Here is a 27,036-nt window from a genome sequence, read left to right as displayed (position 1 = left end):
TGTGCAAGCTAAAATGCTGTTTTTTATTTTCCTTGCATGTCCCCCTCGGATCTACAGTGACTTTACTTCCAAGTGCACTTATAGTGCAAAGCGGATTTGCCTTTAGTAAATAACCCCCAATGTGTTTAGGGAGGCTAAAGAACAAAAAAGTGGAAGGGGTTTGACTGTAAAATCAAGACCAGGAACCATGGATATTTTTATAGAATGTAACAGCATGGATCATGTATGGACATATACAGTGTGTATATATACTGTCATCTACCTGTCATGTCCTCTCCTGTACTGAAAATGCTTATTCTTATTTCACTGCAGACTGAGCTTCTCACAATTTACATTAGAAGCTGCAGCATATCATATACTGTAGAGCTATATTAATTTACTGATTGGAACATCATCTAGCACTTTCCTCCCCAGCCTGACTGTCCCTGGCCCATCCCATTTCATTCATTAGATTTCAGTACCTTTAATCATGGAGGCTCACCATTGCTGTGGGCATTACCTAAGTCATTCTGCAGGCAAATGCACTCTGCCTAGGAATGCCCACTGCTCCAGACTGATATCAACCCATTAAAGGGGTTTTGATGTCTGCATAACTCCACCAAAGATCCAGCCCACTGTTTGCATCAGGGCTTTTTAAAGCAGAGTTCCACTCGTTTGTACATTTATTAAAAGTCAGCAGCTACAAAAAGTGTAGCTGGTGACTTTTAATGCACAGCCACTCACCTGTCCCACGGTCCAGTGATGCAGCTGCCCGGAGTCTCGCTCCTTTCAGCAGCACTGTTATTGCAAGTGTGGGCACCCAGCTGTGACAGCTTGTGGCTTCACAGCCGGGTGCACACTGCGCATGCGTGAGTCACGCTGCGCTCTCCTAGTGGCCAGGCAAACTTCTGGGGCCTGTGACGTGTCTATCTAGGCTGTAATAACTGACCTCTCCCTCTGAAAGTACTAGTAGCTGGACTGCCAAGCTGATCTCCTGGATTCAGTAACAACTCAAATAAGTCCTATTTCTAGTATCAGCCTAACACAAGGTTATAAACATTGTACTTTTATTGAAATATATGATTATCAGCTGCCCACCTTATTGACTTTGATAATTGAGGTGTACTTTCACGCACAATGCAGAGTATGTGCCTTGGAAGCAATATATCATTTCTACAGCTGTCCATATGAAACTAAGCCCTGGCACAAAGACTTTGCATTGTCGAAAGGCAGTGAAACCTGACATATTGTTTATGTGCGTTCCATTTAATTGGAGAAATAAAATAGTTTATTGTGTAAATAGTACATTCCATTCCTTGTGTATGTGTGTATATCTATGTGCGTGTGTGTGTGTGTGTATATATATATATATATATATATATATATATATATATATATATATATTATATATATATTATGCATTTGTATGACATGATGAGAGCTGGCCAGGTCAGTAATCCGATTTCAGCTTTTATCCATTTTAATAAGTTAAAAATAGGTTGCTGAAAGAGCACTATGGGTTGCTGAACTTTGTACTGCAACCTATAAAAACCAGAAGTATAAACATCAAAATGGGCACTTATGGAAAAAAGGGTGTTTAAATGTTACTGTGTAATATGCCCAAAACTGATCAGTGTACCGGCCCGCAGTAGTCATATGGTACACACAGGGTCAGTCACCGCCCATCTGTACCATACCACAGCTAATCACAACAATACACACTGAATGAATCAGTTTCATTCAGTAAAAATGGCAGCTTATACCAGTCAAAAAAAGCATTAAAAAAAAAAATCCTGTTAACTTCCCCAGAGTAGTACAGTGTTACTATGGTAACACTGTATTGCTCTGGACACCGTGTGTTTTAAAAAACAAAATTCTAAAAAAAAAAGAAAAAAATGTAATAAAACCAAAAAAATTGTAACAAATATTATTATTTATTTGTTTTTGTTTTTTTGTTTTTTTTTTAAATACTGTCACTACTTTTTTTTTAAATACTGTCACTGTCAAAAAATTGTAACAAATATTATTATTTATTTGTTTTTTTTTTTTTGTTTTTTTTTTAAATACTGTCACCAGTCAGTGTCCCTGATCACCGCCACACCAGATATATGATGACGCTGTACTGCACTGGTGACAGTATGTAAAAAAAAACAATTGTGAAACATAACAAAATTACAACTTCAAAAAACTTGCCGTGCCTCTTACTAGATACCTTGGTCTGTCTACTTTCCAAAAAGGAGTCATTTGGAGGATATTTGTACTCTCCTAGCATTTTCTATACCCACTGTGTGTGTGTGTATATATGTATGTATGTATATATATATATATATATATATATACATACATACATACATACATACATACATACATACATACATACACACACACATTACCAAAGTATTGGGACACCTGCCTTTAACGCACATGAACTTTAATGGCATCCCAGTCTTAGTCCGTATGGTTCAATATTGAGTTGGCCCACCCTTTGCAGCTATAACAGTTTGAACTCTTCTGGGAAGGCTGTCCACAAGGTTTAGGAGTGTGTCCATGGGAATGTTTGACCATTCTTCTAGAAGCACATTTGTGAGGTCAGGCACTGGTGTGGACTGATGGTATTTTTTTGTTTTTAGTTTCTTCGATTTCCAAAAAATTGTGACAAAAAAATTACAACTTCAAAAAGCTCGCCATGCCCCTTACTAAATACGTCAAAATAAATACTCAGTCAAACCTCAGCACTCGCTAAGTCTCACATCCAATAGTGTGGCAATATTCCAGGCTCCAAAACACTACTATAAAGAGAAAGGAGGGCACAAACGCCTAGTGCATTACCTTCAACACTAAAGTCAATTTATTAAAATGCCAAAAACGTACTCACAAACAAGAAAAGAAATATAAGCCCATCAAATCACAACTCAAAATGATGTAGTTTTACAACTACAGATACTGGGTATGCATCCACTCCTTTCTTTTTATTGAAATACCTTGGACCTATTTGTCCTGTCCTGGCATTTTCGAGCCTCAAGAAATTAGCCATCAGTACATGAGTAATGATTGATTTTCAGATATATATACCATAGTTTGTGGACTCTATTATTTAGTCTGTAGGAAAATTATAAACACTAATTTGGGTTACTTTCGCCAAAGAAATATAGCAGAATACAGTTTGGCCTAAATCTATGAAGAAAGATTATTTGCTAAATTTTATAACAGAACTTTTTTTTAAAGTTCTGGTCTTTTTTTGTTTATTTAGCAAAAAATAAAAAACCCAGTGGTGACTAAATACCACCAAAAGAAAGCTCTATTTGTGTGAAAAAAATTGTACACATTTCATATAAGTACAGTGTTGCATGACCATGTAATTGTCATTCATAGTGTGACAGCGCTAAAAGTTGAAAATTGGCCTGGGCAGGAAAGGGGTGAAAGTGCCTTGTATTGAAGTAGTTAAAACAAGTCCTTACTGACCTCTGTAGCGCAGCCACTATAGAGAAATTCATTCTCAATGTTTAAAGAAGTATTGGAATTGCAGCTCCTATCCACTTGCTGTATCCCCCAGTAAAAATGTGTCAGCTGGCCAGTCTTCATATGTAAACTAGGTTCTGAAGATGTTGGAAACCTATTGAAGTCTTTGAGGGTGAATTACTTCAAAGTATATGCAGCTATAGAGCTCAATAAGGGCTTGTTTTAAATCTTTAACCACTTGCCACCAAATCACGTATCTGCTACGTCATTTCAGTTCAAGTGATGTACTGCTTTTTAGAGCTGACAGTCGGCTCTCTTGAAATGGCAACCTAGGCAGCTATCTAGTCGCTTGATTGCTATTACAAGTAGCAGTAAGAGTTATTGTCATCCCCCCCTCCCCTTCAATGGCTCTCTCGGGCTCTCCCATCCCACTGGGAGACCTGCGCTACTAGCCGGCACGTCCACCTGCTAGTCGGAGATGCATACAAAGTCGGAATCGGCTTTGATTGGGCCTTTGCTATGATAACCCAGGAGCATTGACATGATATCACTTCCAGTTTACCTGGATGTTAACGACTCCATTTTTTGAAAATCAAAAGTATTCAAAATAGCGATCTTGGCCTTTTAAATGCTTTCAAGTGCAAAGGCGGGATTTGGGGTCTTATTGACCCCAGATCTCTCTATAAAGAGTACCTGTTACATGCCTATTTCTGTCACAAGGGGTGTTTCCATTCCTGGTGACGGCAATAAAAAAAATGATAAAAAAAATTAAAGTGCCCCCATCGCCCCCGTGCTAGCGTGCTAAGATGAACAGGTGCTTCAGTCCCGCATGCATGTACGTAAACAGCAATCGTTCCACAAGTGATAACCTGTAAAGGCTTTTAAAACTTGGTATCCATTTACTCAACGTGACATCATCTTTTATATTTTGCAAAAAAATTGGGTTATGCATTGTGTTTTTTTGCAATAAAAATGTAAAAAGGTGTATTTTTTCACCAAAAATTGCATTTGACCTAAAAAACTGCAAAACCCACAAATTTATTTTCTAGGGCCTCTGCTTTTAAAAAAAATATAAAATGTTTGGGGGTTCTAAGTAATTTTCTAGCAAAACAAAACATATTTTCACTTGGAAACAAAAAGTACCAGAAAATGCCTCATCTTCAAGTAGTTAAGATCTTGTTTACAAGAGCTTTATGGCCTGTACAGCATCCTATGTTTATGTATCTGGAGCCATGTGGAGCTACATTTAGCCAGTCTACACCGCATGTTACTCTATGGGGAAGCAGTGGCACACATCCTAAACTGAAAGGCGTGCAGGAGCAGCTCCAAACTATTCAACATCCAAAATCCTATGTTTTTCAATTGTGCCTGTTCACATGTGAGTGTAGTGTCGTTTGGAGTTGTAGCTTCAAGAATTTTTGGTCCCAATAAACTTCAATTGAAATGCTTACAAAGTGCGCAAAAACTCTCAAACGACGGCTTTACAAATGCTAAAGAAAATCCTGTAAAATGACCAAAGTGTCAAGTGTAAATGTAGCTTACGTATCCAGTCACATGAAAAGTAAAATGCTTGATTACCTATTTCATCTGCACTTGATTGGGCATCCAAACCATGCAGGGATTTGCTTCTCACATGACTGGGTAATTGAAGTGAATATTCACACAATTTATTGTGTTAGGATTCTCAACTTCTTTAGTAAAACAGCCTACTAGTGTTCATAAAAGGCTTTTGAAATTGTTGCTGGACCAAGCTTGCTATGAGCGATAAATTCAAATGGTACCAAAAACAGACTCACAAAGTATTTATAAATCAATTTCATGTATTTTCCAGAATTTTTGAAATATACTGTACAGCATTTACTGATATGGTTATTTTCACCTTCTGTTTGTTGCTAATCATTTAAAACATTCATGTTTAATTTGTTTTAACATTTCTTGCTTATATGCTAGATGTAGAGACCGTATTCATACCATGGGTTATGGATGAAGTAGAGAAAACACTAAAGAAGAATGAACTGGGAAGAGCTATTCTGGACAGTAAGTATATTCAGAAAATTCCTTAAGGGGCCTAGTACAAACCCAAAAACTCAGAGAAATACAGTGTACAGTATGTACCTACCTAATTGTAGGGTATGTTATAATACAGTATGTTGTGAAGTTCAAGGGATTAGCTGGGACACAGGACATCAAAATAAATGTTCATTACAAATACAAAGTCTATTGTGACCTCCACAGGCTTGTCCTCAGTCACATCAAATAAACATAAACAATGCTTATTAACAATGGTGATAAATGGGGAGTACTCGGAATGGTCAGAGGTGGGTAGTGGGGTCCCCCAGGGTTCTGTGCTGGGACCAACCCTATTTATTTTGTTCATAGACGACTTGGAGGATGGGGTAAACAGTTCAATCTCTGTATTTGCGGATGATACTAAGCTAAGCAGGGCAATAACTTCTCCGCAGGATGTGGAAACCTTGCAAAAAGATCTGAACAAATTAATGGGGTGAGCAACTACATGTAAATTAGGTTTAATGTAGAAAAATGTAAAATAATGCATTTGGGTGGCAAAAAAATGAATGCAATCTATAAACTGGGGGGAGAACCTCTGGGGGAATCTAGGATGGAAAAGGGCCTGAGGGTCCCAGTAGATGATAGGCTCAGCAATGGCATGCAGTGTCAAGCTGCTGCTAACAAAGCAAACAGAATATTGGCATGCTTTAAAAAGGGGATCATCTCCAGAGATAAAACGATATTTCTCCCGCTCTACAAGACTCTGGTCTGGCCGCCAGTGTTGCCAACCTACCAGATTGAAATTTACTGGCACAACACCTAAAATTTACTGGCACCGCCACGTTTTTACTGGCACTTCCAAAAGTGTAAAAAATTACAGTTTTAAGTGGGAATTTCAGTGTTTAGGCAACAAACAAGTTACATGTGCAATTAGCAATGTGATTTAAGGTAGATATTAGGTCGAAAAACATATTTCTTATTTTGAGTATCGTAAAGGCGGATTATTGTAACCCATCAGTATTTTGTCACCTATGTCAAACTGGAGAGATTTCCCCTTAATTTTTGTCCCCAAAGAGAACGAGAGAGAGAGAGAATGCTCCCACATTCAGTTACTGTACATTACTCTCCAGCATTCGGTTACTGTACATTACTGTCCACCATTCGGTTACTGTACATTACTCTCCAGCATTTGGTTACTGTACAATACTGCCCACCATTCAGTTACTGTACAATACTGCCCACCATTCAGTTACTGTACAATACTGCCCACCATTCAGTTACTGTACAATACTGCCCACCATTCGGTTACTGTACATTACTGTCCACCATTCGGTTACTATACATTACTCTCCAGCATTCGGTTACTGTACATTACTCTCCACCATTCAGTTACTGTACATTACTGTCCACCATTCGGTTACTGTACAATACTGCCCACCATTCGGTTACTGTACAATACTGCCCACCATTCGGTTACTGTACATTACTGTCCACCATTCGGTTACTATACATTACTCTCCAGTATTCGGTTACTGTACATTACTGTCCACCATTCGGTTACTATACATTACTCTCCACCATTCGGTTACTGTAAATTACTGTCCACCATTCGGTTACTGTACAATACTGCCCACCATTCGGTTACTGTACAATACTGCCCACCATTCGGTTACTGTACATTACTGTCCACCATTCGGTTACTATACATTACTCTCCAGCATTCGGTTACTGTACATTACTGTCCACCATTCGGTTACTGTACATTACTGTCCACCATTCGGTTACTATACATTACTCTCCAGCATTCGGTTACTGTACATTACTGTCCACCATTCGGTTACTATACATTACTCTCCACCATTCGGTTAATGTACATTACTGTCCACCATTCGGTTACTATACATTACTCTCCACCATTCGGTTACTGTACATTACTGTCCACCATTCGGTTACTGTACAATACTGCCCACCATTCGGTTACTGTACAATACTGCCCACCATTCGGTTACTATACATTACTCTCCAGCATTCGGTTACTGTACATTACTGTCCACCATTCGGTTACTATACATTACTCTCCACCATTCGGTTACTGTACATTACTGTCCACCATTCGGTTACTATACATTACTCTCCACCATTCGGTTACTGTACATAACTCTCCACCATTCGGTTACTGTACATTACTGTCCACCATTCGGTTACTATACATTACTCTCCACCATTCGGTTACTATACATTACTCTCCAGCATTCGGTTACTGTACATTACTGTCCACCATTCGGTTACTGTACATTACTGTCCACCATTCAGTTACTGTACAATACTGCCCACCATTCGGTTACTGTACAATACTGCCCACCATTCGGTTACTATACATTACTCTCCAGCATTCGGTTACTGTACATTACTCTCCACCATTCGGTTACTGTACATTACTGTCCACCATTCGGTTACTATACATTACTGTCCACCATTCGGTTACTGTACATTACTGCCCATTCGGTTACTGTACATTACTGTCCACCATTCGGTTACTATACATTACTGTCCACCATTCGGTTACTGTACATTACTGCCCATTTGGTTACTGTACATTACTGCCCATTTGGTTACTGTACATTACTGCCCATTTGGTTACTGTACATTACTGCCCAGCACTATTTGGTTACCATACATTACTGCTCATCATTTGGTTGCTAGGGGTTACTGCACAATGATTACCTGCAACTCCGTGTCCCCCTCTGAAAACTGCTAAATCCTGCTGCTGCTTTATAATTCACCACCCCCACTGCTGGTAGAAGGGTGAGGAAGAATGCACACAGCCCTGTCTGTGTGTCCTTGATCTCCGTGCTCGTTCTGCTGACCGGAGAAGGGGGAGGAGGGGCGGAGGGAGGACATCACAGAGAGCCTGCTCTGGCTCACTGCTTGTCACAGACACAGACTCACAGCTGCTCCGGTCCTGACAGAGGAGAAGCAGGCTCTCTAGAACATGCAGCCCACAGCCGTGCCTCTCCTCTGTCACAGTGTGGCCAGGAGAACAAGCGAGGGTGATGCCATTGCCTGGGCTGGTAATATGAAGTGCAGGGAGCAGAGCAGACTCCCACCCGCCTCAATACAGCACAGCCACACTTTCGGCTGGCCGCATCTTCTTGTCAAATGTGGCGGGCTGCAGGAGGAGGGCTGGTTACAGTGATGCTGATTGGCTGAGAGGCGGTGGTGGGCGGAGCAATTCTCCGAGGTGCAGATCGGATTGTCTCGGCAGCTGGCTCTCGGGCATCTCCGGGAATTGCGCATGCGCAGTTCCAAGCTGAGCTGGTCACAGCCATTTTTACTGGCACTTTTCCCGTGCTACGGACAATTACGGGCGGTAAAAAAATGCCCTGTTTTTACGGGCTGCCCGTAAAAATACGGGCGGTTGGCAACACTGCTGGCCGCACCTAGAGTATGCTGTCCAGTTCTGGGCACCAGTCCTCAGGAAGGATATACTGGAAATGGAGCGAGTACAAAGAAGGGCAACTAAGCTAATAAAGGGTCTGCAGGATATTAGTTATGAGGAAAGGTTGCGAGCACTGACCTTATTCTCTCTAGAGAAGAGACGCTTGAGAGGGGATATGATTTCAATTTATAAATACCATACTGGTGACCCCACAATAGGGATAAAACTTTTTTTGCGGAAGGGAGTTTAACAAGACTCGTGGCCACTCATTAAAATTAGAAGAAAAGAGGTTTCACCTTAAACTACATAGAGGGTTCTTTACTGTAAGAGTGGCAAGGATGTGGAATTCCCTTCCACAGGTGGTGGTCCCAGTGGGGAGCATTAATAGTTTAAAAAAACTATTAGATAAGCACCTGAACGACCGCAACATACAGGGATATACAATGTAATGCTGACATATAATCACACACATAGGTTGGATTTGTGTCTTTATTCAACCTCACCTATTGTAACCTATGTAATGCTTCTATGACAACTCAATAAAGCCCTGAACACAAAAGTTACTTCAGTGGCATAATGTCCATAGAGAAAATGAAAGTCCAAAGACATAGCAGCAATTTCATCTAAAAACGCAGGAATAAACATCCACCTATCTGTGCTAAATCCAGGGCAGCTACATACACCAGAGATTTCCTTTTCTTATTAATTTTCACCTTCCCTGTTCATTAACCCTGCACTGCCTCTTAAAGTGTATTTTCATTTTTGCAGTCCAATTTTGACAAATTTGTTCTATGTTCCCATGCACGGAGCATACCTAAAAATATATATTTTTTTAAATCTTACCTTTCTAGGTATTTATTTAGAGAAGGTCCAAGGCAGACTCCAAGCTATCTCTGAACAATATGAAATGAAAGGTAACTCTGTGTCCCCATTGACAGATAGGGACACATTGAGTTTCCCCTCCTTAACATACAATGAAAAAGCCTAGCTTCTAGATCTTTAACACTTTGTTAGGACAGACAGTGTTAAAATCTAGTTCACAACTGATAATAAGATCTGGTAACATGGTACAGACAGAGTAGTTAAAGTAAGGGCGGTTATAGCCCCCTGTCAGTTTTTTTTCCATCTATGTCCCATTGGGGAGATTCCCCCTTACTTCCTGTCCCATAGCTAAAACAGGAAGTGAGAGGAAATCCCTCCAAAGTGAGGAAGTCTCTGGTTGTCACCAGAGTCATCAGTACTAGTGATACAAAAAAGACGCCACTTGCTCCCATCTATAGCTGGCTATTGCAGTAAGAAGCATTGGAAGGCTAACAGTTACAAACAAGGCCAAGGATAAATCCAAGGGAAAAAACAAGCTTAACTTACCGATACATTTACAAGTTATGCGCTGCACTTGGGTGACCCCAAAAACAAAATTAATAATAATTGTGCTTACTAGTGTGATAATATTAAATACAAATAATGCTTACTAGTGTGATAATATTAAATACAAATAATATGAATGTTGAATAAATAAACAAGGTGTGAAAAAACAAGTGCTTGTTACACCATAAATTAGTGCTTAATAGTGCTTGTTACACCATACATAGTGTCTTAATCAACATAAAAAGTGCTTAGTGCTCAATATAAAGTTTCCTGCTATTTTAAATGGAAAAATTAATAAATAATAAATCATGAAAAGAAAAAAAAAAAAAAGTTCTCTTTGGCACTCTAAATAATGCGTGCAAATAATGTCCAACAGTGATAATAAAACAATGTGTGCAGGTGGTGTTCAGCTGTGACAACAATCCAACATCATGCCGAAGATATCCTGAGTGCTGCAAAACATGCTCCTGTGCTCCTTCGTGACCCCCTTAAGCTAATGTGCTCACCTCAGAGCGTGTGACTCAGCTTCTACCCCGAGTCCAAATAGGCTTTGGAGCCACCCCTGGGCTCAATCTCAGTGTCTGCTGCACTCCTCCAGCTGGAAACAATGTGGCTCCATACATATAAATGAAAAGGAAACTATATAGTGTAATATAGTCAAAATACTTTTATTAAAAGAAAATGCTCCCCACACCGGGGTACTCACATGGCACTGGTGCGTCAGTGCACCATACTATAACGGCTTTCTATGCACAATCACTGGATGTTTGGTGCGGTATGCTGTGCTGGGACAGCGCTGGTGTAAAGTCCGTGTCAGTCTCTCCGTCCTGGCCCATCCCCAAGCTTAACTTACCGACCAGCCCGCAGACAACCAAATAACCTGTCTAACAGTATGCGTTAAAATCAGGGGTTTAGCCTGCACACATTTGCAAATGCATGCGTAAGCCACAGAGCCTCGTCAAGGCACCCTGGTATCTGTGGTACCTAACACTAATTTATAAGTGTCCCCACAGTGGAGGCACATGCATTCTGATGGATAGGTGAGAGCAGGTGAACTGAAGGGGAGCCACCCCTTTTTAAAGGTACAGGGGCACACTGAACACCCAGCATATAGCACAATGGCTGCAAAGGTGTCAGTGCGTTGCCTGACCAAAGAACACGACCATGATACAAAAAAGACGCCACTTGCTCCCATCTATAGCTGGCTATCGCTGTAAGGAGCACTGGTCGGTAAGTTAAGCTTGCTTTTTCCCTTGGATTTATCCTTGGCCTTGTTTGTACCTCATCAGTACTAGTGTCCACATTGGAGCACAGTGAACAGCAAAAAACAAACGTTTGCCTATATTTGTAAGTACACAAAAAAAAAAAAGGCATAGCTACCTACCATCCAGGATATGTCCCTACTGACTGGCACAATACCCAATTTCCCAGCCCCAACTCCGAGGTCTAGACAATGGGAAAGACCATCTGCATTTTGATGCTGTCTCCCGGGTTTGTGTTTGACTACAAACCTGAACTCCAGAAGTGCTAGAAGCCACTAAGTCTCCTAAGCATTAGCCTCATTATTCTTGCGCATCCGTGTCAAAGAAGCATCTTTGGAAAGCAGCGTAAACTTTCTTTTCAACAGATAATATCAGAATCCTGGAATCCGGACCCCGTTTTGTTGTCAGGCATTTTCGCTTCACAATGGCATTGGTTTTTCTCAGCCTTGGTTAGCTTCGACTGAGAAAATACATGGAATGCACATCTCCTCTCTTGGCACAAATTGGCAGTAATACCTAATGATATCTAGGAATGAACATACCTGTCTTTTTTTTTTTTTTAACGCAGTGGGGCCAGATTAGAAAAGCTTTTTTCTACAATGTACTTGAGGTACTTTGCTACCTACATCCCTACAGTGCATTTCTCGATTTACAGTGAACCCCGCTTTGTTCAAGAAATCCAATACTATCTAGCCTTTGGTATGTGAGACTCCCAATCTTTATTAAATATGACATCTAATTAAACTGAGGCATAGCTCAAATATCAGTGTATAACCCATTCATTGCCCGTTGGAATGTGGCTGGAGCTGCAGGAAGGCCAAAGACATTCTTCAATATTGGAAGTTTCCATATATAGTGAAGAATGCGTTTTTCCTCCTTGGTTCCTTAGCTAGGGGCGTTTCCAACACCCTTTTGTGGTGATGCAACAGGCGGGGGCCTAGTCGTTCCATAAGTTCATACACTTAAGGCATTGAATAGAGGTCACATTTTATTAGGTTTCCCTAAATCCTTACAGTATTGTAGGGTTCCATTGTGCTTGCTAACCAATACTTTGAGCGTTGACCACTCACTCTGTAAATCCTCTGACCCCCAGCGCCAACATTTTCCTTACTTAATTTGAGACCTCCTTCCTTCTGGGATGTAATAGGCCTAAAGCATACCCTGGAGCCCAGTTTGACATCAGTGAGGCCAGGTAAGTCTGGAAAGGTTTTCTTTTACCGAGTTGGTAAATTTTATATATCACCACTTCAGCTTATTCTGTAACTTCAAAAGGGCTTTGCATCAAGCCAGCAACTTACTCTTTCTAGTGTGGGTAAGTAGTGCCACGTGGTTCCCTACCTGGAAGTGTCTTACTTTCGCTGAGCATTTAAATACACGACATTGTGCCTCCTGGGCACATTGCCATTGCAGGCGTTCCTTAACCAACAACATAACCTTTTCAATCCTTTCCTGTAATTAGAAGAAAAACTCCAAAATAAATTTTGTGGGGGGAAGACACATTCTCCTGGGTCTTTTGTTTACCAGGTCAGACAAGCCCTGGAGTCTCTGCTCATAGACCAGTACAAAAGAGGAGAACCCCATGGATGCTTGACGAATCTCCTGTATAGCAAACATCAATGCTGGCAAAAGGCAGTCCCAATCCTTTCAGTTTCTTTATGCCACCTGTTTCAACATGGATTTCAAGGTCTAATTGAATTGTTTGACCAAGCCGTTGGTCTGTGGATGGTATACAGAAGTGCAACATTTCTTAATTTGCAACTGCATGCACATGTCTGTCATGACCCTTGACATAAAAATTCTGGTCAATGAATATCTGCTTGTATGTGTACACATTTGAAATAACATTTTGGACAAGGTATTCCTTAAGGGTATTGCCTAGGTATATCAGATGGCAGTCAAAGAGGATGACCAAAATATATTCGGGCCCTCAAGCAGATTTCACCAGAGGACCTGCTGAATCCATTGCTATTCATTCAAAGGCAACTTCAATCACAGGTAGGGACACCAGGAAATTACAAAAGTGTGACAGAAGTGGTGTGGTTAACTGGCATGTTGTATTAGGACCTGCAATGTGTTTTAAACTCAGTCAGTAAAGCCAGTCAATAATCCACGTCTGTGTTTCCTTAGCCCCCAGGTATATCCCTAGAAGATTATTATGGGCTACGTTAAGCACCATCCCTCTGCATAGTTGTGGTACCTGTAATTGTTCAACAATCTCCTCTCAAATCTTAGAGACCTGATATAGTAGGTCCCTGTTGAAAGCAAAGTGGGGTTATCATTTATCTGCCCCCAGTAACTGGGACACCCCATCGATGACAACTTGTCATGGTCTGGGATCAAGCTCAAGGGCCAGTGGCTGTAGCAGTAGAGAGGTTCATTAGTAATCAGCTGGAAATATACAAGCATATCCCCCCCAGTGGAAGACTCTTAAGGGCACAGGAGAACTGCCCTGCTTCTCAGGGGAAGCTGAAGTCAATGTTTCACTGTGTTGCCTCATGGTGATTCTGGAGTTTTGTGGTTACTTTTCTAGAGGGAAGAATTTTGCCCTCGGCTTGAGACATAGGACTCTTTGGACTTTTACTCTTTGGAGTAAGTAGCTCTTCAATTAGCTCATACCTTTTCAACCAGCTTATCAGTGATTTTCGGATCCCCATGGCAAACCCTCTGAGGCGGGTTGACAGGCACAGACTGAAGATGCCAGTCTATCACAACTCTCTACACCATCTGAGAGCTTGTTAAATATGCTGTTGCAACCATTTAGTTACCAACTGTATTAATTCATGCACCTGCGATTTCTGAATTTGCTAATTTGTTCTGTAGCTTCAACAATGCACGTGTGCTTTAAGTTAGGATTTCCAACTTCATGCAGTCATAGACCATAGTGTCCTCAGAATTGGGGTCTAAATATGCCTTTTGAGGGTCCCCTGACATGGGGGGGGCGATTAAACCACCATTTGTCCCAGGACCACCCTTCACTCTCTGCAATTCTTTTAAAAGTAGTGAGAAATTCCCCAACATCATCTGTAGGAGTTAACTTCTACAGAAAATGTCTCTCCCTAGTAGTTGATTGATTGCCAGGAGTGGCAGCCATTTACTTCTTGTCTTGTGACATAGGTTTTACTGCTTCAGTCAACATTGTTATCAGTGCTGCCATGGCAGATAGCTTGGCTTTTGTTAGCCACCACCAATTGTTTTAGTATAGCTTCCATCCTAAATCTAAAAACAAACACAACAAAAAGAGGTACTGGCCCTTTTAAATGTCAGTTTTTGTTTTTTGTTCCTGTCCTAGCACCAGTTGTGATATTCAGGGGATTAACTGGGAACCAGGACACCTAAATGTTTATCACAAAAAACAAAGTTATCATTGTGATTTTAGCAGCCTTGTCTTCAGTCGTATAATGTAAACCTAAACAATGCTTCCATGACAACTCAATAAAGTTCTGAAGACAAAAGTTACTGGCTTATTGCGGCAACATAATGTCCTTAGGGAAAGCAAAAGTCCATATACCACTTTCTCTACTTCATATTTCCTTTTCAACTTCTCTGTTCAATAAACCTGCAGAGGGCCCAGAGATATAAAACTCCAGTGGGTTATATGTATAGATCTGCAACCAAACTGGAAGAAGAGAGAAAACGATAAGATAACAGTGTGCTCTTCCTGATTTTTTTATTTTTTTATTTTTTTTTTCTAGCTTTCCAGTTAAAGTATATTTAATGCCAAAACTCTTTTTTCTTTTTGCTCCATCATTCATTGAGGTACATATGAAATCCTGGAAGTCTCTCGTGTCAGCCAACTTGTTCAGGTTTTCCCAGTTCACACAGTTGTTCTTTCTGTAATGGCTCTCCAGTCAGCAGTGACTACTTATTTGTGTTCCATGTAGCACTGGGCTCGACTTTTCAGGTCTGACCAGAATATCTGGTGAGTCCTTGAAGAGTAATGCCCCGTACACAGGGTCGGACATTGATCGGACATTCCGTCAACAAAATCCTAGGATTTTTTCCGACGGATGTTGGCTAAAACTTGTCTTGCATACACACGGTCACACAAAGTTGTCGGAAAATCCGATCATTCTGAACACGGTGACGTAAAACACGTGTGTCGGGACTCTAAACGGGGCAGTAGCCAATAGCTTTCATCTCTTTATTTATTCTGAGCATGCGTGGCACTTTGTGCGTCTGATTTGTGTACACACGATCGGAAATTCCGACAACGGATTTTGTTGTCGGAAAATTTTATAGCCTGCTCTCAAACTTTGTGTGTCGGAAAATCCGATGGAAAATGTGTGATGGAGCCTACACACGGTCGGAATTTCCGACAACAAGGTCCTATCACACATTTTCCGTCGGAAAATCCGACCGTGTGTACGGGGCATATCAGGACTAGAGCCACTGTTGTGAGTGGCTGGCCAGCTCATGGCTGCTGTCTATGTGGCATTTTTTTCACAAAAAACTGGCTAATTCAAGAAAGGCTTTCCCCATACACACACAGATTAATTGTGCACTTTATAAGGACTGGCCCAAACCTGAAGGGGTATTCAGATATATTTTTGCTAACATTTATAGGGAACCCAAGAAGAAATGGACAGTATTGGATCCTATACTGCCATTTCAGTTATCAGTAAACACCTTACAGTTCATATTGGGGATGTTTCCTCTTCTGTTAGGCAATGAAAGCCTTCTTAAGGGTCGTCTGTGCTCTTGCAGGTCCTGCCCTGCAGCGAGCTATTGCTGCAATGTCTGTGTGCCAGTCTATTGATAACTGTACAAGACAAACAGAAACTAGGAACCTGATTTTGAGTACCCTGCTCTTGGAACTGATGCTTTCAGCATTGTTTTGTGTTGAGGCTGTAGACCAGGGGCCAAATTACAGCTGTAGGCCAAGACCAGCCCGCTGCAAGATTTTATCTGGGCCACAGCTAGGGTCAGTCTGTGATTTCCCCAACATCCACTGGCTGCTCTGTCATTGTACTTACATCGTATGCAACTTCCTCTTACATGAAAGTTCCCCCTTATATGAGAATCCCCATTAATGTCTCTCCTTTAATTAGAATCCTTATAGTTCGCCTTTACATGGGAGTCCCCATCAGAGCCCCCCTGTTACATCAGAATCCATATCAAATTCCCCCCGTACACGGGATTTCCCATCAGAATACTCCCCTTACATCAGGGTCCAGATCAGAGTCCTCCCATACATGAAAACCCTATCAGAACCCCCCCCCCCTGCATGAGGGTTCCTGATGAGCTCAGATATTTTTGTTTTAAATGGCTTTGCTTTGTTTTATTGAAGTAAAGAGTATTAATTTAAATTTTATTATTTCATAAAATTGATTTTTTTTTTTTGGCCTGTAAATATTTGTAAAATATAAAATGTGGCCCTTCTACTGAAAAGTTTGGAGACCCCTGCTCTAAAGAATGTAATATGCCAGGTTTCTAAAATGCCCCTTATCCCTGTGCATGTGTGCAGGATTTTGTGGTCCGAAGCTTGGTCTACTGACTTGTAAAAACCATCTTCTTCACATGGCTTCTTACCCACAGCTTTTTGACTGTGAATGCCCTGATAAATTCAAGACACCTATCTACAAATCCCCATTTCCCCCCACATCAACACTTTGTGCATTTTGATGTGAAAGACCAACATTTCCAATATGTAACACTACTATTTGCACTCTCCTCTGCACTCCAAGTGTTCACAAAATTGCTTGCCCCTCTTCTGTGAAACCCAAAGCATTCATGTCACAGGTTATCTGGATGACTCCTACTGAATTACTCGACAGCCACAACCCTGTCTGTCCATGTTCAAACAACAATTCAGTTCCTTCAAACCTTTGGATACTAAACAGTCTACATCTTGGTCAAAATGACACTCATGAGGGTTCTGGGTTTGATGGTAGCCTCCTTCAATGCAGTTTTCTTTGCCAAGTGCTTTAGTCTAGCATACTTGCAATGTGGAACAAGAAAATCCAATACTTGGATCTCCAAGTGCTTCTGTTCCTTGGTGATTCCTTGGACTCAATGTTTGCTGGTGTATGCCCTTCCTCCGATGAAGATCGTCTCTCAACTGCTACACAAAATAGAGAAGGGAAAGGATTCCAATGATTTCCATCACACAAAATTGGCCCAGAAGAGCAGGATACACAGAAATACGTAAGCCTGCTTCTCAGTCACTGGCTTTAAACCCTTAATCCTGACCATGCTGACATATGAAGGGGTTCTCCAAGTACTTTTTTGGTTGACCAATTTGAAGTAGAACTACATTTGGCCCCTAGTATTACATGGTGTCTGCACTGCACTTCTTTTTCAATATCCTCTTGTTACTCATTTTCTGATTCATACTTTTATACCAGGAATTATGCACACTGTTCCCTGTTAGACCTCCATTCAAACTGTTACTAAGAGCTTCTTTCACACTTATTCAGGACATAATTGTGATATTACTATCATGTAAGGAAACCTTTTTTGGGCCATTTCTTTAAACAGAAGTACAAAAATGAGCTGCATGTTCGAGTTGCCAGAAAGAAGCCTTTACTGCACCAATGCCACAAAAAAGCCTGGTTACAATTTGTCTGACAACATATTGACACGCCTCATTGTGCAGCTCATTTTTGTTCAAGTATTGTCGCGTTCTGTTCCTTAACCATACTGTCTCTTTTTCCAGAGCAGCCTGTATTTCTCCTGAGGTCACCTGTGGGTTTTTCTTTGTATTCTGAACAATTCTTCTGGCAGTTGGCTTTGGATATCTTTTTATATCCTTTTCTATTTTTATAAATTTCCATTACCATGTTATGCAGGCATTTTGATAGTTCTCTTCTTCTCCCCATGGCTCATTATCTAGCCTGCTCAGTGCATTCACGTGAGAGCTAACAAACTGACTATTTATACAGACACTAGTTGCAATTTAAAAAGCCACAGATGTGGGAAATTAACCTTTTAAATGGCATTTTAACTTGTATGTGTCACCTTGTGTGTCTATACCAAGGCCAAAAATGCCAGGGTATGTAACTTTTGATCAGGGCCATTTGGGTGTTTTATGTTTTCATTATGACTCAAAGATGTGCCAAACAACTATGTGATAATAAATGGCTTCACATGATCACTATCCTTAAATTAAAGACAGTTTTTTGGCATGATCAGTCATATTTTCAATAACAATGCCAATCTTTCACAATGTCTGCCAGGGTGTGCAAACTTTTGAGCACAACTGTAGGCTGCACAATGCATGCCTTCCAAGGTAGAAGTCCATAGTGTGGAGGAGTCCTGGTTCCAGGGGGATCTCCCCAAAGGTGCTCAGAATGTTGCCTCTTCTCCTTCCCATCCAGGCCATGGCTCAGGGCTCTGAGCAGAGCCCACTCCCCTTTTATTAGCAGCACAGGGAGGAGGGCAGAGCCCAGAAAATCTGGGAGAATGCAGAACCTGGCTTAACCCCTTCCCACCTGTGCAGGTTAACTGCTTAGTGCAATCACAGAACTGCCATTAACACAGGAATTTTGCAGTGCAAGCAGGGTTTAAAACACACACACAACCTATAAGTACCTGTTTACAGGCTGACCTTAAACATTATAGTGCAGGTCTTTGGTAACATAATTAGGTAAATGGGCACAATAGCAGAAAAGCTTCCATGTCCTGGTATTGTCTATTTGTAAAGGGACAGGACCAATATTCTACTACAGATTGTAAATAGAAAGCGGGCATTAATAATTTTTTAAAAAGGTAGAAGACATTGTTTAATATCTGTGGGGAAATAAGATTTTTCTCTTTTATTTTTACCTTAAATTGTCAGGAAAAAAAACATTTGCATTAAATCTCTGCAATACATACATATTTCTCTATGAAGAATGATAATAAACAAAAAACAATATAGGGTTGATTTACTAAAACTGAAGAGTGCAGAATCTGGTGCAGCTGTGCATTGTAGCTGTAATATTGGAAAAAAAATAATATTAATGCAGATGGGACATGAGAACAATATGGCTTTGACAATATGGTTTTGAAAGGACGGATTTGAGTCAGATGCCAACTTTCATAGCAAGCCTGGAGTAAACAGGGCAGCATGGGACCCAGGGAGATGGATTTGATGGACATCCTGTGTGATCATTTGCTCAAAGTTGTGCCTGGGAGAGGAATAATCTTCAAACCATAGGTTACAAAAGTTCTCTTCCACAAAGAATCCAAGAACCTAGGGACCCACGCAACACTTCACAATATTGTAGCCAATGCCTCCACCTTCAGTTCCTCCTCATTAGTATACAGTATGTTCCTACATACATAATTACTATAGAAAATACTTTGTGACAGGAGCATGTGTACCACCTCATGACAGTAGGAAAACTAGTAAAGATAAGTAGCAATGTACTCCCATGTTAAGATCCCTCCAGGGAAGTTTCCAGGTCTGCAAACCTATTGTGGTCACTCTCTCCCTGTTGGCTTTTAGGCTTATTATTTAATATTTTATATTGTGAAAATCCAAAAGGGAAGTTGAAAATATATTTCTTTAGCAGAAAGCAACTAGGTAGAGAAAAAGCCAGGGACTTTGTTAGGAAGTTTATATGGCTTGATTCACTAGGAAAGCAAATTGTGACTTAGCCCACAAGACTTCAACCATACCTTTAAAGCTGAATTCCAGGAATGCATATTTTTGCATTGTAACATTGGTCCGTTGTGGACCAATATAAGTATGCATATTCTTTAACTGGCTGATTCCTGTGGAAGTGGAACATCACTGCAGTAAATGCCAGTATTGTATTCTATGGGAATGAAAAACAATTGACCTAGAGAGAAAATAGCCTAATAAATTTTGATTTTGACCCCTAGAACGAATGTACACGCAGTTTTATAGGACAAATAACTGCAAAATTTCTGCAATAAATAAATAATGTTTTACTGCATTTGTTAGCAACATCTACAGTTGCCTCATAATGAGAGAACGTAAGAGCAATGCACTGATAGTTTTCATTTTTTTCCAGTGTTAATAAGAGACGTCCTAGGAAAGAGAAATGATGATTTCAAAAGATTGGAGTTACACGAATCTACAAAACCCGCATAAGAGAAGGTAAAAGAGAGCATAAGAGAAGGTAAAAACTATAAGATAGGGGTGTGTGATGTTTTTTTTCCCCCCCATTTTCTCTTTTTCATTTTATTAGTACTTTGCTGAATTCAGGACACCACTGTGCTTTTTTTCTAAAGCTGTTGTATGTCTGTATGTCCAAACTGCTGTTTAAGGACTCCTAAGTGCCAGGACAGAGAAACATTCATGTATTGATTAATTTATCATTTGCAGTCAGTGAGGATATCATGTAGGGTTATGTGTAGGGTATATGTTTTAATCCAATTGATTTTGTGTTAGACAATAATGTATGTAGAGTAGTGTATATGTGATATGTATAATAGATGATAGTGTTCCCATATTTTTCCCATGCAGAAGTCTGGAAAAGGCATTCATAAGCGTTTCTACTCAGACACATGATACCTACATTCAGTGTAAAATATAGTTAAAATGAAATATAAGTATCTCACACAAATCCTCAAACTACAAATGGTTAACTACTGTCCAGTTCTGTCCTTAAAGCAGTAGTAAAGTCTAGTCCTAAAAAATAAGCTGGTCCCCCTGCAGGTTTAAGTCATAATGTACTAGTATGCACCGCATACTAGCACTTTATGACAGACTTGCCTTCAAACGGAACCCTCCAGTGGAGAACCATCCCGGTTCCCCCAGTGCTTTCATCTTCCCCAGTGATTTCTTCTGGGTTTCCTATCTCCGGCTGCTTGAGTGGTCGGGCTGCGGTGACATCAGTCCCGCGCATACGCACAGGAGCGCTGCAAACAGAGGTCTGTAAATGTGATCGGAGTTGCGCATGTGCTTCTCAGATCACATTACCAGCTGACAGACAGGGGGACAGTTATGACAGAAGAGACCTTTGCGGTCTCTTCTGTTATAGAAACCCTGCCTGTCAGCGGATTTTAAACACGCAAACTTTGCTACCACGTTAACGTGAATTAATGTGGTTCTTTACACTATTGTGAATTAATACAACAAGAATATATGATCTGCTAAAATTACTTGAACTATTGCCAATGTTGCTCATGCAACACCATAAGTCAAAAGTTCAAATATACTTCATCAAATGCAAAGCATACATTTAAAAAGAGGAACATTGAGTAGTGTATTACACACTTAGGTCTGATAACACAGAAGCTGCATTAACTCACAACTAGGGATGAGCTTCGTGTTCGAGTCGAACCCATGTTCGACTCGAACATTGGCTGTTCGGTCGTTCGCCGAATTCCGAACTTTATGGACCGTTCGCGCCAAATTCGTGTGGCGCGTCACGGCCCATAATTCACTGCGGCATCGCAGTGCATTGCTGGCTGATGATTGGCCAAGCATGCACTATGACCCGCATGCTTGGCCAATCACAGCGCCGCATTAACAGAGAGCCGTAATTGGCCAAAGCCAAGGAGGCTTTGGCCAATTATGGCTCAGGGGATTTAGTACACGCCCCACACTATATAAGGCCGCCTGCACGGCGGCCCTGTGTAGTGTGTGTTCCGGCGTTCATTGAGAGAGAGAGAGAGAGAGACAGACAGTGACATTTGATTTGAGTTAGCTAGATTAGGCAGGACAGTCAGTCAGTTAGCTGCACTTAAAGTGTATTGTCTATATATATGCATCCCAGGTGTTGCATATATATATATATACACTGTATTCAGTTTAGCTAGATCCGTTCCTGTTATCTTCTAGACTATTTACATTTAGTGCAGTGCGTCCTGCTCACAGTGTTCAGCTAGATCCGTTCCTGTTATCTTATTACTGACAGGCAGGCTTGTCTTGTTACAGTATTTTGAAGAAAATTACTGGTGTTCTTTTGATCCTATTAGTACCACAGTCAGGCAGCTAGACTATTTACATTTAGTGCAGTGCGTCCACCTCACAGTGTTCAGCTAAACCTACAAGCTAGTGGGGTGCGTCCTGCTCACAGTGTTCAGCTAGATCCGTTTCTGTTATCTTCTTACTGACAGGCAGGCTTGTCTTGTTACAGTAAATACAGCTACCTGAAGAAAATTACTGGTGTTCTTTTGATCCTATTAGTACCACAGTCAGGCAGCTAGACTATTTACATTTAGTGCAGTGCGTCCACCTCACAGTGTTCAGCTAAACCTACAAGCTAGTGGGGTGCGTCCTGCTCACAGTGTTCAGCTAGATCCTTTTCTGTTATCTTCTTACTGACAGGCAGGCTTGTCTTGTTACAGTAAATACAGCTACCTGAAGAAAATTACTGGTGTTCTTTTGATCCTATTAGTACCACAGTCAGGCAGCTAGACTATTTACATTTAGTGCAGAGCGTCCTGCTCACAGTGTTCTGCTAAACCTACAAGCTAGTGGGGTGCGTCCTGCTCACAGTGTTCAGCTAGATCCGTTTCTGTTATCTTCTTACTGACAGGCAGGCTTGTCTTGTTACAGTAAATACAGCTACCTGAAGAAAATTGCTGGTGTTCTTTTGATCCTATTAGTACCACAGTCAGGCAGCTAGACTATTTACAGTTAGTGCAGTGCGTCCTGCTCACAGTGTTCTGCTAAACCTACAAGTTAGTGGGGTGCGTCCTGCTCACAGTGTTCAGCTAAACCTACAAGTTAGTGGGGTGCGTCCACCTCACAGTGTTTAGCTAAACCTACAAGCTAGTGGGGTACGTCCTGCTCACAGTGTTCAGCTAGATCCGTTTCTGTTATCTTCTTACTGACAGGCAGGCTTGTCTTGTTACAGTAAATACAGCTACCTGAAGAAAATTGCTTGTGTTCTTTTGATCCTATTAGTACCACAGTCAGGCAGCTAGACTATTTACAGTTAGTGCAGTGCGTCCTGCTCACAGTGTTCTGCTAAACCTACAAGTTAGTGGGGTGCGTCCTGCTCACAGTGTTCAGCTAAACCTACAAGTTAGTGGGGTGCGTCCACCTCACAGTGTTCAGCTAAACCTACAAGCTAGTGGGGTGCGCCCTGCTCACAGTGTTCAGCTAGATCCGTTTCTGTTATCTTCTTACTGACAGGCAGGCTTGTCTTGTTACAGTAAATACAGCTACCTGAAGAAAATTGCTTGTGTTCTTTTGATCCTATTAGTACCACAGTCAGGCAGCTAGACTATTTACAGTTAGTGCAGTGCGTCCTGCTCACAGTGTTCTGCTAAACCTACAAGTTAGTGGGGTGCGTCCTGCTCACAGTGTTCAGCTAAACCTACAAGTTAGTGGGGTGCGTCCACCTCACAGTGTTCAGCTAAACCTACAAGCTAGTGGGGTGCGTCCTGCTCACAGTGTTCAGCTAGATCCGTTTCTGTTATCTTCTTACTGACAGGAAGGCTTGTCTTGTTACAGTAAATACAGCTACCTGAAGAAAATTGCTGGTGTTCTTTTGATCCTATTAGTACCACAGTCAGGCAGCTAGACTATTTACAGTTAGTGCAGTGCGTCCTGCTCACAGTGTTCTGCTAAACCTACAAGTTAGTGGGGTGCGTTCTGCTCACAGTGTTCAGCTAAACCTACAAGTTAGTGATTGATTTTGCTAGCTGCAGTATCAGTACATATATATATATATATATATATATATATATCCCAGCTTAGTGAAGCTACAGGCCATTAGTATGTCTGGAAGGCCAAGAAGGAGAGGCAGACAGTCACAAGCCAATAAGAGAGGGCAAGCAGGCTCTGTGTCTAGTGCTGGTCGTGGAGACGGTGCATCCTCATCAGCACGTGGCCATGGGACACGCTTGGCCTTTTTTTCGGCAGCTGGCCATGTTGAGCCGCAACATGCGGAAGACTTGGTCGAGTGGATGACCAAGCCGTCCTCATCCTCCTCATCCTCTCTCACCCATGCCCAGGGTACTTTGTCTGGCAAAGCAGCGGCCTCTTCCCTCGGCTCAATGTCATCAGTGACTCCTTCCCTAGCCCCACCATGTCCTCCTGAGGAGTCCCTCGAACTGTTTGACCACAGTGTTGGGTACATGCTCCAGGAGGATGCCCAGCGTTTGGAAGGCTCTGATGATGATACTGAGCTCGATGAAGGCAGTAACATGAGCACGGACAGAGGGGGTGCCCAAGAAGGACAGCAATCTGGCAGTCATGCTCCCCCTGCTGCAGCATACTGCCAGGTTTGCTCCAGTGATGAGGAGGGAGGGGATGATGAGGTCACTGACTCAACGTGGGTGCCTGATAGGAGAGAGGAGGAGGAGGAGGAGGCGGCACATCACCAACGAGGCAGGATGCCCTCCAGGGGCCAGCCTAAGGGCAGCACATTGACTGCATCACACCCCAAAGCTCCACATGTGCAGGGCGCTGCAGTCTCTGCGCGTTATTCAAAAAGTTCTTTGGTGTGGGCCTTTTTTGAGACGAGTGCATCAGATCGCACCGCTGCTATTTGCAACATATGTCTCAAGCGTATCTCGCGTGGCCAAAACATCTCCCGCTTGGGTACCACATGCTTGACCAGACATATGTTGACCTGCCATGCAGTTCGTTGGCAAGCGTATCTAAAAGACCCACACCAAAGAACAAAGAGGACCTCTCCTTGCTCCTCATCAGCTGAGATTTCCAACCCCACTAGACCTTCAGTCCTCTCTGAGACCTGCACTGAGAGGAATGAAGGTGTAGAATTAGGTGTGTCACAGCCAAGTACTTGTGGGCAATCTGATTTTGGTACACCGACGTCAGATTGTACCAGGCAAATTTCCCTGCCCCAGCTGCTGCACCGCCGAAAGAAGTTTGCTCCCAGCCATCCACATGCCCAGCGGTTGAATGCTAGCTTGGCAAAATTGCTAGCACTTCAACTGCTGCCTTTTCAGTTGGTAGACTCTGCCCCCTTCCGTGAGTTTGTGGAATGTGCGGTTCCTCGGTGGCAGGTACCCAAACGCCACTTTTTCTCACGGAAGGCGATTCCGGCTCTCTACCAGCATGTGGAAGGCAATGTCCATGCCTCGCTGGACAGGGCGGTCAGCGGTAAGGTGCATATTACCGCTGACTCATGGTCCAGCAGGCATGGACAGGGACGTTACCTAAGTTTCACAACGCATTGGGTGACTCTGCTGGCAGCTGGGAAGGATGCAGGACAAGGTGCAGTAGTGTTGGAGGTTGTTCCGCCACCACGCCTCCAAAATGCTAATGATTGTGACACACCTCTCTCCTCCACCCCCTCCTCTTCTTCTTCCTCCATGGTCTCTTCCTCGGAACCAGCGGTGCTCCGTAGTCGTTCAAGGGGCTACGCAAGTACGCAGGCCAAAAGATGCCATGCGGTGCTTGAGCTGGTGTGCTTGGGGGACAGGAGCCACACTGGGGCAGAGGTTCTGTCAGCTCTGCAGGGGCAGGTTCAGAGGTGGTTGACGCCACGCCAACTTAAGGCAGGAATGGTGGTTTGCGACAATGGCACCAACCTCCTCTCTGCCCTCCGACAGGGACAAATGACCCATGTGCCCTGTTTGGCTCACGTCCTTAACTTGGTGGTGCAGCGGTTCTTGGGCAGGTACCCGGGCTTACAGGATGTCCTGAGGCAGGCCAGGAAAGTCTGTGTGCATTTCCGCCGGTCATATAATGCCAGTGCTCGGCTGACGGACCTCCAAAAGGAGTTTAACCTGCCCAAGAACCGCCTAATCTGTGACATGCCCACCAGGTGGAACTCAACGTTGGCCATGCTGCAGCGGCTGCACACGCAGCAGAGGGCCATCAATGAGTACCTGTGCGACTATGGCACCAGGACAGGGTCAGGGGAGCTTGGTTTTTTTTCCCCACGCCAGTGGGCCATGATCAGGGATGCATGCACTGTCCTGTCACCATTTGAGGAGGCCACGAGGATGGTGAGCAGTGACAGTGCATGCATCAGTGACACTGTCCCCCTTGTCCACCTGTTGGAGCACACGCTGCGTGGAATAATGGACAGGGCACTTGAGGCAGAACAGAGGCAGGAAGAGGAGGACTTCCTTAGCTCTCAAGGCCCCCTTTATCCAGACAGTGTTCCTGCGTGCCCGCCGATCACACAGGAAGAGGACGAGGAGGAGGAGGAGGAGGAGGAAGATTGTGTCAGTATGGAGGTGGAGCCTGGCACTCAGCATCAGCAGCAGTCTTTAAGGGATCAGTCCCAAGAAACACATGGACTTGTACGTGGCTGGGAGGAGGTGGCTGCGGACCATGTTGTCCTTAGTGACCCAGAGGACTCCGGACCGAATGCCTCAGCAAACCTACGCTGCATGGCCTCCCTGATCCTGCAAAGCCTGCGTAAGGATCCTCGTATTCGTAGTATCAAGGAGAAGGACCAATACTGGCTGGCAACCCTCCTTGATCCACGTTACAAGGGTAAGGTTGCGGACCTTATCTTGCCATTGCAGAGGGAGCAGAGGATGAAACATCTTCGGGAGGCCTTGCAGAAAGGTCTGTGCAACGCGTTTCCAGAGACTGGGAGGTTACAAACTCCTGTTTCTGGACAACGTGTTGCTGAGGCTTCGGTCAGTCAAAGAAGGAGCGGTGGAGAAGGTGGCCGTCTGACCGATGCG

The 27,036-nt window shown here is 42.6% G+C and overlaps 1 protein-coding gene across 3 annotated transcripts in view; it reads left to right on the top strand.

The window, feature by feature from the left end:
• Positions 1-27,036, top strand: part of RSPH3 (radial spoke head 3) — a 110,530-nt gene that overhangs the window by 72,614 nt on the left and 10,880 nt on the right. For 2 of the 3 annotated variants that reach the window (XM_073629142.1, XM_073629140.1), the window contains exons 8-9: positions 5,389-5,475; positions 20,478-20,563. In XM_073629142.1, coding sequence (XP_073485243.1) covers positions 5,389-5,475; positions 20,478-20,557 — 167 coding nt within the window. In that variant the 3' untranslated portion in view covers positions 20,558-20,563. Of the gene's footprint in view, positions 1-5,388; positions 5,476-20,477; positions 20,586-27,036 lie in introns of all 3 variants that reach the window. The other variant, XM_073629141.1, reaches the window with a different exon arrangement.

The sequence above is a fragment of the Aquarana catesbeiana genome, linkage group LG04 (assembly GCF_042186555.1).
Source record: "Aquarana catesbeiana isolate 2022-GZ linkage group LG04, ASM4218655v1, whole genome shotgun sequence".
Lineage (NCBI taxonomy): Eukaryota > Metazoa > Chordata > Amphibia > Anura > Ranidae > Aquarana > Aquarana catesbeiana.
Note: the sequence above shows the minus strand (reverse complement) of the source record. Positions and strands in the feature narration are given on the sequence as shown.